Genomic DNA, 15073 nt, shown 5'->3' with positions numbered 1-15073 from the left:
CTGGCCTCTCCTGGCCCTTTAACTCGGCGGCGGAAGCGGCTGCCGTGGCCGGTGCCGGCCGCCCAATGGGGACGCGGTTCGCGGCCCATCACTTCCTGGCCCCGCAGCCGGGCCGGCGCGAGCGAGGCTGAGGGAGCCGGGGGAGGGGCCGGAGGCTGCGCCGCACCCGCCACCAACATGCCCTTTGACTTCAGGAGGTGAGTGGGGGCCGCCCCTCGCGCTCGGACCTTACCGTGGCGCGAGGCCGGGCTCTAGGGCCCCTAGTGCACGCGGGAGGGGGGCATCCCATGCCGTCCGCGGCGATATCCGCCCAGGCGCCCCGCGCTGCGGGGGGGGGGGGGTCGATGCAGCCCCTTCCCTCCAGCCGTGCATGGAGTGGGGGAAGAAAAGAGTCACAGGATCCTTGCCGCCCTCGGCTGCTGGGGGCGGCCCCTCCGCCCCGAGCTGGTGCCCCGTTGCTCGGGGACGTGCTTCCCTCGTAGTGTGCAGTGCACAGTTGTATCCGTTCCGCAGCCAAACCCGGCCGGGCCTGGCCTCATCTGGGGACGCTGAACCCCCGGCCGAGCTTTTTCCCACGTGTACATTAGTTCAGGGTGCAACCTGTGCGAGTGTCTCGTAAGCACGGGGTAGCGCTCGCTGAAACGCAGGCAGGGGTGTGATCTTTGTGCAAGAACACATGTTACTATATAACACCATAAATGTGCCCAGTGCTATGCAAAAACAAGGTGAGGTCCTGACCCAAACTGCTTATGATCTCACACGGGCTGAAATGAAACACAAGCCGCAGAGCAGTCTGGGGAGAGGGTATGGGGGCCGCCTTGAGGCTGGGGGCGGGCAGGATGCTAGGGGAAGGGGACTAGGTTTTGAGAGGGAAGGTGCATGGGAAGTTAGAGGTTCTTCCAACAATGCTGTTATGTAATAATGTTGTGTAAAGCGGGTGTTGAGGATCTTTATAGAGAGTATTGAGGTCATGTGGGCGTGCTGGGGGGAGAGGTAGAACCCTTTGTATGATGATGCATGATTCCTAAACTGGCTGGGTGGAGGGGATACTTCATTACTTTAGACACAAGCAATAACAAAAGAGGTGAGTTGAGCACTCTGCCCTCTCTTTCTCTCCTTGCAGGGAGACACACTGACAGGTCTTTGATCCCAGTATAATGTTCTTACCATGTACTAAGCTTCTTTGGGGGTCTGCCTATTACGATAAGGCTACATGTAACTAAAGCTTTGTGTGTTGTTGCTACTTACAGCATTGACATTCTCATCGATCAAAACAGCATGGACATCTCAACCTGTACTCTCCTGCATTCCTGTTAGCGAACCTATGTCTTGAGAGACAGACCTATACATGAGATTGCCATGCATGCTTCATGTAGCCTCATAGATACTTAGATTCATACTTAAAAAACTTGGTTAACTTGAGGTTTGCAATGGCAAAATAGTTCCCTGTGATCATCATGGTCTTTCTGAGCATGAGTTTTTAATTCCCCAAACTTGCAGCGGAAGAGCAGAAAATGTGCAGTTAAGGTGTCCTCATGTGCCCCTTATAAGCGTGTTGGGCTTACAATTAAAAATGCACAGTAAACATTGGAGAACTGGGAAATGTAAAATTAAGATGATACTTCCCAACTGAGAAGCTATAGAACCTTATCTGTGCCCTCTTTGGGATGCCTTGATTTCAGGAGGTGAGATGCTAGGGGGAACTGGGAACATTACAGTACCTTACCCCTCCCAAACAAAACTGTCATTTTTTCTCTGTCCACCATAACTCCAAATCAGGGCTTTTATTTATACAGTTCAGTGGGATTTTCGTTGTGTTCTGTGAGGCACTATTGATCCAGTGGGTAATTGCTTCTAATGGAATGAGCACAGTGGAGTATTGCTTAGCTGGAAACAATGCAATTTCACTAAGTTTTACAGGATTTTGTGGGGGTCTGTGGCTTCAAAACCCCCTGTCCGATTTGTGTGAAACTTGGTGGTAGAATTATTCCTCAGCTTTGGAGATAGGCTGCCAATTTCAAACCTCAGAGGCCTCTATTTGCAGACAGTAGAGGTGTGTGGAAAAATAGGGCTTATAATGGGATCTGGATCAACTGCTATAATAGTATGAGAGGGAGGTGTGTTTCAAGTGGCTTGATAAATGCAATTCCTCTTGTTCCAAAGTTTCAAAACCCAGGTGGAAACACAAGCTCACTAAAATAAAGAAAAGGGCTGATGGTTCACAACAGGATGAGACAGAAATTAAATGAACTTGGGGTTATAAAGTTTGATCCAAACTTCCCCAAAATTTGGAGGTGTTGGTTCAGAGCTATATTTGAGAGATTTCAAAATCACAGATGAACTTTGCATTCTTTGTTTCTTGGCAACCCAGAGGGCTAAAAATAGATTTTTTTTAAAAAATGTGTCATCTTACATAATGTAAACTTAAAAAAAAAGAAAAGAAACTGTTTAGCTTTCATCTAAGATGACAATCATAAAATTGTCTCAAACTCTGGGTTCTGGGATATACCAGTTTTTTGGTACAGAAATTAATTGTCATGTCTGACAAAATATAACTATGCGGTGTTGCAGCTGTGTCAGTCCCAGGATACTAGAGAGACAAGGTGGGTGAGGTAATATCTTTTATTGGACCAACTTCTGTTGGTAAGGGACAAATTTTCAAACTACACAGCGCTCTTCTGTAAGAACTATGTTGCCCTGTAGAGTAGCTCTAGATAGAGTGGATTGCAGTAGTCTGGACTGGAGATGATAAAGGTATGAATGGAGTGAGGTCTTCATCTGCCAGGAAAAAAACACAACCTTTTGGCCAGACAAACATGAAGGAATGTATATTTGCTGCCCTGAATAGAGATGAGACCAAGTCTACAAATCATCCTGAGAAGCTGTGGCTGTAGCTCCTCTTATCTCCTAGATCAGTAGTGACCAAAATTTGCCTTTTCACAGCTTTTCACCAACCAGCATATAAAACAAGCTGGTGAGTCCCAATCCATCTACTAGTGGACATGGATACATGTCACAGATGCTAGTAATTGCATGAGAGGCCAAAGACTGAAGACTGAACACCCTCACTCCTAGAGGAGTCAGGGGAAAGCTTGTGCTGTTGCCCGTGCTCTGTGCAGTATCTGTTTGTGGATAAATAGAACTTTTATCTCCTGTGCTGTCAAGCTGTCCATTTTCAGGAACACTGAATTCATTTCAATTTAAAATGTAATGAATTGTGGTCACTTGAAATTAGTTTAGAATGAATGAACAACCACTCTGTCCCAGAGGGCATTAGGGTTTTAATAATACTTGAGCACTTATCTAGTGCTTTTCATCTTCACAGCATTTTATACATAATGACTAATCCCTGCAATCCATCTGTGAAGTAGGTAAGCAATTAAGACCTTACTTTATAGGTCGAAATCTTTGGTGCATATTACTTTAGGTCTGCATTAAGACTGAAGCACATGCCATTCAGGTACATGCCCTTCCGACAAAACATCTTATCCTAATAATGCACACAATCTTGGTGCCTTTTTATTCTCTCAGCCAAAATTTGGCTACAAATGAAATACAAATGTTTCCACACCTACCCTGGTCTCTGTTTTTCATGTCAGAACACCTTCAACCCACACCACCCTTTCTACTACAGTTGCCAAACAACTGGGACTGCAGGTTTTATGGGGAGCTGCAGATGTTTCTAGGGACCCACGCTGCCTTCATGTGCCTGTGCATGCATGCTACCACGCAGGGCTGGATTACCCAATAGGCCGACTAAGCACGTGCTTAGGGCACCAGCAAAGCAGGGGGCACCAAAAAAAGTTGTTGTTTTTTTTTTTTTTTGCAAAAATTTGGTATTTCAAAAACAGTTCTTAAAACATATTTGGGCAATGATTGTGTGTTGAAATCTCTTTATAATACTCGCTGGGAGGCACATGCAGTGGCAACAAGTGCAATTCTGGAGTCCTATTCAAAGATTGTGAATGAATTAGAAAGTATAACTGAAGACCAATCACAAAAGGGAGAAACTATACGAGAAGCAGAAACCATTGCAAACAAGATGCAGGAACTAGAGTTTGTACTCATGTTGATCATGTGGAATGAAATTTTACAACACTTTGACCACACAAGTCAAGCTCTCCAAGAAAAAGAATTGGATTTGAAAACGTGCACACCTCTGTCAATCATTAGCAGACCACTTACATACTTTGAGGAATGAGTTTGAAAGATTTGAAGACATATCAAAAGATATCTTGCCTGATACTAACTACAAAGAAGCCCAGTCCCTCAAGCGAATCAGGAAAAAACAAGCAAATTATAGCAGTGCAACAGAAACAGCATTGAATCCTAGAGACAGATTTCTCATATCTACTTACTATGCTATAATCGATACACTTGAAGCTCATATGAAGAGGAGAGGTGAAGTATACAAAGAAGTGTCAAGTAGATTTTCTTTTCTAAAAGATATGGACTTATCTGACGAACAGTATTCACAAGGTTCCCAAAAGCTAGTTGACTCATACCCTGCTGACTTGAACATGAATCTCTGTGGAGTAGTGTGGCAGTTCCACTGTTATATGCGCGCAAAGTTTAATGAAACAGGGAAAATGAAATTCAGTCACATTGATCTTCATGACACAATATTGAAAGGCGGAATACAATGTGTATTTCCAAATGTAGAGATCGCACTACGTATCTTTCTAACATTTGATGATTACTAACTGCTCCGCAGAATGCTCTTTTTGTCAGCTGAAAAGAATAAAAAACCCTCAGAGAACAACAGTGTGTCAGGACAGACTTGATTCACTTTCCCTATTGTGTATGGAAGCGGACATGCTTCGTCAAGTCAGCTTTGATGAACTTAACCAGAATTTTGCAATCAGAAAATCTAGAAAGAAGCTACTTTAATTTCAGCATACATGTAAGTTTTGTGTGATTTCGAAAAATAAAATTTTATTTTATGGTATCGTATTGTTTTTATTTTGAATTACGTATGGGGGGGCACCATAATCTTTTCAGTGCTTAGTGCCTCTAAAGGTCTTAATCCGGCCCTGCTACCATGTGCAGCTTGTGTGAAAGTTAGAAGCATGCCTAAATTAAACTGTAACTTTGGCCCATCTTAAATGGGGATTGTGAGGCAAAAATGTGTCTAATGTGTGATGTAACAGCTTGCTAGACGCTTGCTTTAGTAGAGAGCAGCATCTCTGAGAGGAAAGAGACCCTGGAATTATAAATGTTCTTCATAATTCTCAGTACAATGAACAGGTCATTGAACAGTGTCTGTGCATTGGAAACTGGATAACAAGGTGGAGAGAGAAACTTTGCCACATGTATTATTGTTGTCCTTGTGGCCGACTGTGTCTGGCAGTTCTCATTTCAAAGCTAGTCACAGATGGCTGTGGAGTAGCCACTGAGGCTTTTGAATTCTTTCAGGACCATTAAACTGCTGCTGTTCAGCCTGCGAGCAAGTATAAACTAAAGTAACTGTAACTAAGATCTTGTTTTAACTGTGGGCAATTCCGAAGTTATGTGCTAACAGATCCCAGTGCTGTGCTATTCCGGCATTGGATAGTAAATCACCATTTATAGCTAATGGAGCAATTCAGAACTTACTTCCCATCATTTAATAATTTTGTTGGTTTTTTTATTGCTTGATGATGTGAGTGGAATAATAGAGCTTACCAGTACATTGGGCACAGGTTTCAGAGGCATGGGGAAGGAGCCAGGCTTAGAGGGGATTTAGATTTAAATGATAAAGCCTAGGGTACACTAGAAAAGGTTTGCCTTTACCTGTATCGCTATATCGGCAAACCTTCCCAGTGTAGATGCAGCTTATAGTGAAAACAAATGTTTTTTTGCCCGTATGGCTTATCCCAGTTCCCTGAGCAAAATGAGCTGTACTGGCAAAAGCAGTTGTGTACAAGTATGACTGTATCTACCCCAGGGCTTTTGGTGGTATTAAAAAAAAAAAAAAAGTGACATAACCAAAATTACTATACTGTACTAGCAGAAGTTTCTAGTGCAGACCTGGCCTTAGACTGGAAGTGCTCAGTGGCAGGAGTTGTCTTATTCTGTTGGTATGGAGCCTAGCACAATGGAGTCCTATTCTCAGTTGGCCCCTAAGCACAACGGTAATAAACTTTTTTTTTTTTTAAAGGAGGCTGTCCCTGGGATGACTATTGTAATGCACACCTTAAAACTTACTTTTTGTTGGGGGATGGGCAAATGTTTGCTTCAGTTCTTATTTGTCTTTCCTGAGCCAGTAGGACCATCTCTAATTGAAGCTGACATGCTTTCAACCTTGTTGCTTTTAGTGGAGGGTAAAGCATATATGTTTGTTTTGTTTTAGCTTAAACCCATCCATTGTGATGGCTAATGGACAAAGTAATGCTTGAATTACACAGCCTGGAGTATTTGAGAAGCTGGTGAAGCAGCCTGCAGCAGGAACTATAGGGCAGTGTTATGTTGCCCTTTTTTCTTTCTGTGTCTACCCATTAAAAACTGGCTTCAAACTGACATTGACTACTCTAAAATCTTACAAAATTTCTCTTCTGAATTCTGTGAGTCCATGAAGAACTTCTGCATTTACTTGTGAGGCCCAGGAAAAAAGCTTTGTTTTCAGTCCTCAAACTTCTGAAGAAGACACACAAAACTTTTCTTCCTGACTCTTTTTTTTCTTTGACAGATTCATAAGATTTGCAACTCAAACTCCTGACGTGATACTCAAAATGCTGGTTGGTTGGGAAAACATCTTTTCCATATCTCCTTTTCTATAAATTCACCATTTGTGGGTTTTTGAGTAGAGTTCCTGACTAAATGACGCATCGCTATTTCCAGATCCATATCAAATGCCTAATGGAAATGTACGTATTTGGTCGATAGTTTCAATTTGGAATCTCCAATGTGCTTGGTAGGGACTCAAATGAGTCTGCATTGCTGATAGCCCAGTAGTAGTTTGCTTTTTACCAATCTGTCTGTTTGCTCTTGCTGTATGTTGTTTAACTAGCTGCATTAATGCACAGTGGTAGTTCATTTGGTAAAAACACTTTTTCAAACAAGCTCTGGGTGCCCTTTATGTAGAACATAAAGTGCTGGTGCTAGGTAGCAGTGGGTGCGTGTTTCTGTAAGGGTGGGGAATTAATGCCAGCTTTCCACTTGCATGGCTTTTTCCTGATGAGATGTGTTGGGCTTATTTTTTTGCTTTAGAATCACAGTGTGCAAACCTTGGTATGTGCCCTATAGTAAATTATGTGAATTGGGACATTAACTTCAGTGACAATAATTCCTGATGTTCATATCATGCCTTTTATTCAGCAGAATTGGTAAAGGTCCTCCATGGACTCTTGTATATGATTCAGCTGGGTGGTGTACTCTTCGCTCCCTGGCCTAATTTATGCATGCATAAGGAAAAATTGTAGCGTTGCTCTGTGCTCTTAAAGAGCTGCTGTTTTACACTCCAGAGAGAGCTGCATTTTTATTAGCTGTAAAGTGATAACTAAGCACTTGGTTACACAATATCTGTCATTCCATATTTTTTAATATTATAACACAGTCACCGACAGGGTGGAAAGGGGTATGTGTTCACCAGTGATACAGCACAATGTAGAGTGACACACAACCTCTCCAAATGCACCTGATGTGGGAATCGTATGTAATTGCCAGAGTTTGGTATCAATCGGGATACTGCCTTGCCCCCAAGTTTGTTTAAAATAAAAAAGATGTCTTTGGGGGAGAATTATTGTAGAAGCTCAGGAGTTAGCTAGACATGCGAGAATCTGAGGAAGTATTGGGATGTGCGGAACCTCTAGAAGTGTCAAGAACTTTAGTGAAGCTTGTGCCATAGGTAATGTGATTATATGTATCCATATATATCCATGTATCCATATATAAATATATTTTCTTTTCAGATATCCTTAATACCCCCTCTGTTCCTTCTAAAATCTAATTGCTCAAGTGCAAGGTTTTTACTCCAAACACAGGAGAAAAATATTAAGCTTCAGTTAGCTTTGACTTTTCTTCTTGACTTCACTTTACCAAGGTAGTTGTCTTTCTTAGTTCATTCATTGAAGCCACAATCTTCACTTTGTGACATCACAGTTCATTGACTTGCAAACAGTTGCATCAGATATTGCGCACAGGATTGTAGCAACACTGCATGAATTAACCAAGGGTAGTGGAAGTTGAGAGAGCTTGAGTGTAAAACATATGTACATACCTATTGAAAAGATTCATAGATTTTTTTAAGGCCAGAAGGGGCCATTAGATCAGTCTGACCTCCTGTATGACAGAAGCCCCAGAACTTCATCCAGTTAATCCTGTATTGAGCCCAAAAGCAGGGAAAACTTAATCTGCAAAAGGCTGGTTGAAATAATAATCTTTTCCCCCATCCACACTACAAAATCTCCCATGTCCTAAAGCAGTTTTCTAAACTCTTGAAAGTGTGGATAGTGATCAGTGCTCTGAAATCAGAGTTAACTGGCTACTAACTCTGAGATAGTTTGCTGTTCAGTAAGTGAAAATACCCATTGTAAAGAGAGACTTCAGTTGGAGAGAGTGTGATTGAAAAGGTGGCAGCTTTTGAACTGCTTTTGCAGGTTGTTGTAGCATTTAAGAAAAATCTTTAATGAAGCATATCTTAAACTTTTATCAGGAAAAGCACAAGGATTCAGAAATACAGATTTGACTTTTATAACGAATGAACGCTTTGTAATGGGCACAAATCCATGTTAAGGTAACATAACAAATCCACTTTCTCATACCTCTCTTCAATTTTAGTTTGAAATAGTGAGACTTTGACCGAAGTCATTTGCCCCCTTCTCCCTGCCATCTGCCCATAGGCCAATCCATGCTCCAGGTAAAATACTTTTGGGGATCCTGCTAAAACATTGTTGCAACTTGTAGTGTAGATCTGACTGTAACCATGTTTCCTAACCAGGGTGAAGCCTTGGGCATTGATACTGATGTTTGGTGTAAATTGGGAATAACTTCACAGATTAGAACTGGGCCTGTGGATTGTCATAAAATTTAGCCTGGTTGGAGAGCATTGATTTAAGTCCCATCCAAATTATAAGATGTAACTGTCTCGTCTCCCTCACTGGCATTTTATAATGTGCCTTGCTCCTTCGTAAACTTTTCTTGGAAACTGGGCCAGAAACAGGAACCGCACTGAAAGCCAGATACTGTCTGATCTGAGCTAATCCTGTGTTAATACAATCAGTTTCAAAAGGAAATTGAAGGTACTCCCACTGCCTGTGCAGTTTACAGGGTTTGAACACAGTAAGTGGAAGTCTTAGCTGTATGTTTCACCTACATTTTTTTTTAACCCTGCCTGTCCTTGATGCAGTAAAAGGTTTGTGACAGAAACATTGCTGTAATAAATGCTCCATAGCAGATAAGCAACGGCTCAGATAGGGAATGATACTGAACCACAAATCTTAATATTCCATTGGCTTCAATGGATGACTGTAGCACAGCAGGTGCAGGAGAATAAATTAGAGATGTGGATTTTGTGGGGAGGCCATAGTGAAATTGGGATCCTAGATAACTATCAAATCTTTCTTTTCTGGTAGGTAAGCTGGGACCCCAATACTGGGCCCCAACTAAGCCTTTTAAGGAAGTAAAAGATGGTCCGGCTGAATTTGTTCATGTTAATTCAGATGGTTGGTTACCAAGATGAATCCTCTGTAGTTGGAAAAGAATACAAAGGTCATAGAAGGGTGCTAGGGAATTTAAATTCGAATTGGTCCGGAAGGGAAGAGAGCGGCAGATAAGAGAACCTTATCTGGCAGCTGCACCTTTTGAGCTTCGTCACAGGATAGTTACTGAGATGCTGCTTGATATACCATCAGCCAGAAAATATTTGGAGCCATCTTGGTGTCCCTGGAAAAAGGAGCGTATTGTGGCCTGAAATCTAGTGTATTAGGAATAAGAAAAGGAGTGCTTGTGGCACCTTAGAGACTAACAAGTTTATTTGAGCTTAAGCTTTCGTGAGCTACAGCTCACTTCATCGGATGCATTCAGTGGAAAATGCAGTGGGGAGATTTATATACATAGAGAACATGAAACAATGGGTGTTACCATACACACTGTAACCAGAGTGATCACTTAAGGTGAGCTATTACCAGCAGGAGAGCAGGGTGCGGGGGGGAACCTTTTGTAATGATGAGCAAGGTGGGCCATTTCCAGCAGTTGACAAGAACGTCTGAGGAATGGGGGGGATAAACATGGGGAAATAGTTTTACTTTGTGTAATGACCCATCCAATCCCAGTGGGGAGTAAAACTATTTCCCCATGTTATTTCCCCCCACTGTTCCTCAGACGTTCTTGTCAACGGCTGGAAATGGCCCACCTTGATTATCACTACAAAAGGTTTCCCCAGCCCCCACCCCCGCTCTCCTGCTGGTAATAGCTCATCTTAAGTGATCACTCTGGTTACAGTGTGTATGGTAACACCCTTAAGCTTAAATAAATTTTTTATTTCTAAGTGCCACAAGTATTCCTTTTCTTTTTGTGAATACAGACTAACATGGCTGCTACTCTGAAACCTGTCAAAGTTGGTGGTCATTCCAATACTTAGATACACCAAACTAGCCTCAAAACAGCTTTTGTAATACCTTACTGGTTACTCAGAAGCCAAAACACAGTTCCCTTAAAGCAACCCAGCCTTAGGCCTCCACCCAGACACCCAAGTCAAATCTGATGAGGATAACTGAAAATCTTATTTATCATATAAGAAAGTTCTACCAATCCCAAAGGATCAGACACATTACCTCCCAAGTTAATGAATATTTCAGATCTTATTCAAATACACGCTTACAGCCAATTCTTATTAACTACACTAAAATTTATTAAAGAAAAGAGAGAGAATTGATTAAAAGATCAGTATACAAACAGACATGAGTATCATTCTGAGATCAGTTTTATAGTAGAGATGATGAGCTTTGTAGCTGCAAAATAAGTCCAATGTTCATATTCAGTGTAATCCAGATTGGACTGGTGAACTCAGTCTTACAACTCAAACTTCCCCTGCATAAAGTATCAAGCAGATCGGAGATGAAAGGATCAGGTCCCAAGAGTCGTTTATACAGTTTTCTAGTGGCCTCTTGACCATACATTCCTTAGGCGAACATTAGGCAATCATAGAGACTCTGAAGTAGACCTATTCATAAGCATCATTGGTAATTAGCTACATAAATTAACATAAGGCAATTTATCCATTAAGCCATTTATCACAAACTTTAAAGAGACATAATGTCACTGTATATATTTCACCCAAGATTCATCTAAATGTTAATATTCCCTTTGATCTTTGAATCAATAGCTATAGTAATAGACAGGAACTGTCTGTTTACATGGTTAACATCCAATAAGATAAGTAAACACATACAATTAGTATCCCCTCTAATTCTCTAACAATATAGGTTTGCATTTCAGAGTTCTAGCCTATCTAAGATGAATGGCCCTAATTACCATTTACATACTTTTCTAAAATGTCTCTAAAGGTTGAACCTGGGTCAATTAGCCTGCGAGCTGCTTAGCCCTTTCTGGTTATGTGTCACAGGGTGTATACAGTGAGGCGGCATTGTCTAGTCCTTGGGACAAGGTGTCTGGACTCCTGGGACTCATTCCTGACTCAGTCAACTCTTTGTGGCCTTGGGCAAAGAATGTAACCTTTCTGTGCCTCAGTTACCTGATCTCTGAAAAGGGACATATTACTTGCAGAGCACTTTTCATTTGAAGTTCTCACAGTACTTGTACAGTAGGAGCATAATCAGTTATAGATAGCAGAGCTCTACCAGTTTCCCTGCTTGGTGTGGCAAAATCATCGTCTCCTTGAGTGGAGCATGGTTTCTCTGAAAACCATGCCTGTCCAAACCACATCAACAGGTGACTGTTCCTCTGTCTTCCTCACCTCTTGGCATCCCCCACACTTCCCATTATCCTGACAAAATACTCTCCTTCGCTGTTCAGGAAAACCAGCTGAGGTTAGTACTAGCAACAGCTATGTACCACACTTAACATGTTTTCAGTTCTAGTATGATTCTGATGCTTTCTTTACTTGATCGGATTTTGTTTCATGGCATTGTAGAGTGCAGGACAGCAGATGAGTCTAATGACTTTTAGTCTTGGCTCCTAAAGACCAAGTGGACATCCTGCATGTTGGTTGTGTTAATTGCTTCATTCAGAATTACGTTCTTTCTTGCTTTCGGTCCAGCAGTAGGTTTGGTTTCTTTTAAATACCAGTCCCCTTACTTGGACATTTTTTCTTCATTACATTTTTCTCCTGTTTTGATGAGGCAAGGTGTGGTTTCCTCACTTTATTTTAAAAAAAAAATCTCTCCCTCGCACTCTGCTATCCTTTATTTTTGCATTTTATTCTCTTTTAGTCTAAAAGAAAAAAAAAATCACTCCTTGGCACAAATCCACAGCTAAGACTCTCTTGGTCTAGAAATACTGTCTCCCTCCTAATTTCCACTGAAATGTAGTTGTGCCTGATATACAATTTCAAAGGAAAAGTATGTGTTCTACTGCTTCTTCTTAGCTCTCTCTTTTCCATTCTTTCCATTCTCTGAAGCAGTTTGTTCTGTTGGCACATTTCAATGACAGTGATTTATTTGATATTCCTGGAGGATGGAGAGCAACCCACACAAGCACTTGAGGACCAAGATTGCCAAACTCATAACAGAATATAGTTGGCTAATAAGGCATAATACAGAATAGTATGACTGGTGGGAAGAGCAGGGGTAGGAGAAGAAGAAGTCAATTCAACAAAGGAACAGAATTTTCTTAGCTTTTTGCATCCTCTTATTGAAGTGTTCAAGTGGGGGTGAATGTACCTTTGTTCCAAAAGTAACTTGTTTGGTTTTGTATATATATTTTTTTCTATAGGCAGATGCTTCTAGGACAATGGTCTCCAACCTTTTTACGCCCAAGATCACTTTTTGAATTTAAGGGCAACCCAGGATCTACCCTGCCCCTTCTCCAAAGCGCCCCACTCACTCTCCCCCACCCTCACTCCCTTTCATTGGGCTGGGGTAGGGGTTTGGGAGGGGGTGCAGGCTCTGGGCTGGAGCTGAGGGGTTCACAGTGTGGGAGGGGGCTCTGGGCTGAGGCTGGGGTAGGGGGTTAGGGTGTATGAGGGGGCTCCGGGCTGGGGCAGAATGTTGGGGTGCAGAAGAGGATACAGCGTGCTGGCTCTGGGAGGGGGGTCAGGACTGGGCAGGGGGTTGGGGTGCAGGAGGGGGTACGGGCTGCTGGCTCTGGGAGGGGGCTCAGGGCTGGGGTTTGGGTGCAGGAGGAGGTTTGGGGTTCTGGCTCTGGGAGGGAGCTGGGGGTGGGGTGCGGCCTCCCACTGGGCAGCACTTGCCACCGGTGGCTTCCAGTTGGTGGTGCAGCATGGCTGCCGCTAAGGCAGGGTCCTTGCCTACCCTGGCTCCATGCCACTCCTGGAAGGGGCCAATGTGCTCCTGTCCTTCCTGAGGAAGGCGGGTGGCACGTGGCTCTGTGCGCTGCCTGTCTCTACAGGCACCACCCCCTCAGTTCCCATTGGTCACAGCTCCCTGTTCCTGTCCAATGGGAGCTGTGGGTGCAGTGCTTGCAGGCAGGAGCAGCATGGGAAGGGAGACTCTTGCCCTCCCGCCCCCGGGGCCCTGCTGGCCACTTTCAGGAGTGGTGTGGGGCTGGGGGAGGCAGGGAGCCTGTCTTAGCAGCAGCCCCGCTGTGCTGCCAGAGATCGCGATCGACCGGTTGGCGACCACCGTTCTAGGAGTTCTGTATGAAGATAGGCAGTTGGGTGCAGGTAATGATACTGCTATCTAGGTACCACCATACCGTGTAAGCACCCACACTCCTGCCAAGAGTGTTTTTGATGTCCTTTCCTCCCTGTTCTCTTACAGTCCAATTATCTACAGGCTCTACTTGTAAGAATATACTGTCTGCATTAAAACAGAATGTGCCAATCCTATATATTGTTAACCTCATTAGCTTGTTCTCAGTATTCGTCCTTGTTTGAGAAACTTTCTCTGTTTCAGTATGTCTTTGGAATCAGAATTAAGACGGAGGAACTGGCTGGCAGAGAAATCTATTCCTGTCCTTTACCCTTGGATCTAAAGGTGCAAAGAGCTATCAGGTCAAAGAGGAAGGGCGGGAGGGGCATCAGAGGAGCACTGTTGAGAAGTGGTGAGGTGGCAGGAGTGTGTGTGTGTTGTGTAGGTGACTTGTCTTGTGCCAGTCCCAACCCTATCTGTTTTTAAAACAAAGAAGTTAATTTAAAACTACATTAAACCCTCCATCTCTCTGAATTTTCCAGTTTGTATTGGAACTTGCTTCAAACTGTTCAGAATAAACTGTTTTCATTGTGTAATTCTGAAGCTGAAAAAAGATCACCCTTCTAAAACTGGCCTTCTGAAGTACATATTTAATGTACTATTGTAAATAAGGCCAGTTGATTGCTTAAGGATATTTGCATCTTATCAACTGTTATGCAGGTGCTAATCTCATAATGTGTTTTAATAACTTGTTGGTATTTTTAATAAGTGACTTATTTATTCTGCTTTGAATGTGTGTTTGTCCATCTTCACTCAAATATTCAGGGCCAGACTGTGTGTGTGCCCAGTTTGCATATGTAAATTTTGACTTACAGGAACATGCAGTTTAGCTTACACCCTTCTGAAAACTGGGCCTCTATTCAGGAAAGCATTCCTATTCACGATGTCATTTATGCTTAATGCATGTGTTTAAGTACTGTCATGAATCAAAGCCATGGCTCTTAAAGTACATGTATCATGAGGTTTTCACAAACTCCTTGAGTTTCCCTAGAAAGACCTTCCAAAATATATATTTTAAAAAAAACCACCTTTGATCTTAGACATTTAGCACTTTTGGAGCTTTTCATTTGTAGATCTCAAAGCACTTTACCTAAATTTGTAAGTATTATTAGCCCAACTCTACAGGTGGAGAAAGTGAAGAATAAAGGTTAAGTGACTTGACCAAAATCACACAGTGAGTCAGTGCCTGGAATAGAATAGAATCAGATCTTCTAACTTCTAGTCCTTCAGCCTAACCACAGGACCACACTGCCTTTATATGTCCC

At 42.6% G+C, this 15073-nt stretch overlaps 1 protein-coding gene across 1 annotated transcript in view; it reads left to right on the top strand.

Moving 5' to 3' along the window:
- The first annotated feature begins 70 nt into the window (after nucleotides 1-70).
- Nucleotides 71-15073, top strand: part of ERGIC1 (endoplasmic reticulum-golgi intermediate compartment 1) — a 104734-nt gene continuing 89731 nt past the window's right edge. The window contains exon 1 of the mRNA XM_038414679.2: nucleotides 71-197. Within this exon, the coding sequence (XP_038270607.1) occupies nucleotides 178-197 (20 nt within the window). The 5' untranslated portion in view covers nucleotides 71-177. The remainder of the gene's footprint in view (nucleotides 198-15073) is intronic.

Source organism: Dermochelys coriacea, chromosome 8 (assembly GCF_009764565.3).
Source record: "Dermochelys coriacea isolate rDerCor1 chromosome 8, rDerCor1.pri.v4, whole genome shotgun sequence".
Classification (NCBI taxonomy): Eukaryota; Metazoa; Chordata; order Testudines; family Dermochelyidae; genus Dermochelys; species Dermochelys coriacea.
This window is presented reverse-complemented; position numbering and strand designations above follow the sequence as displayed.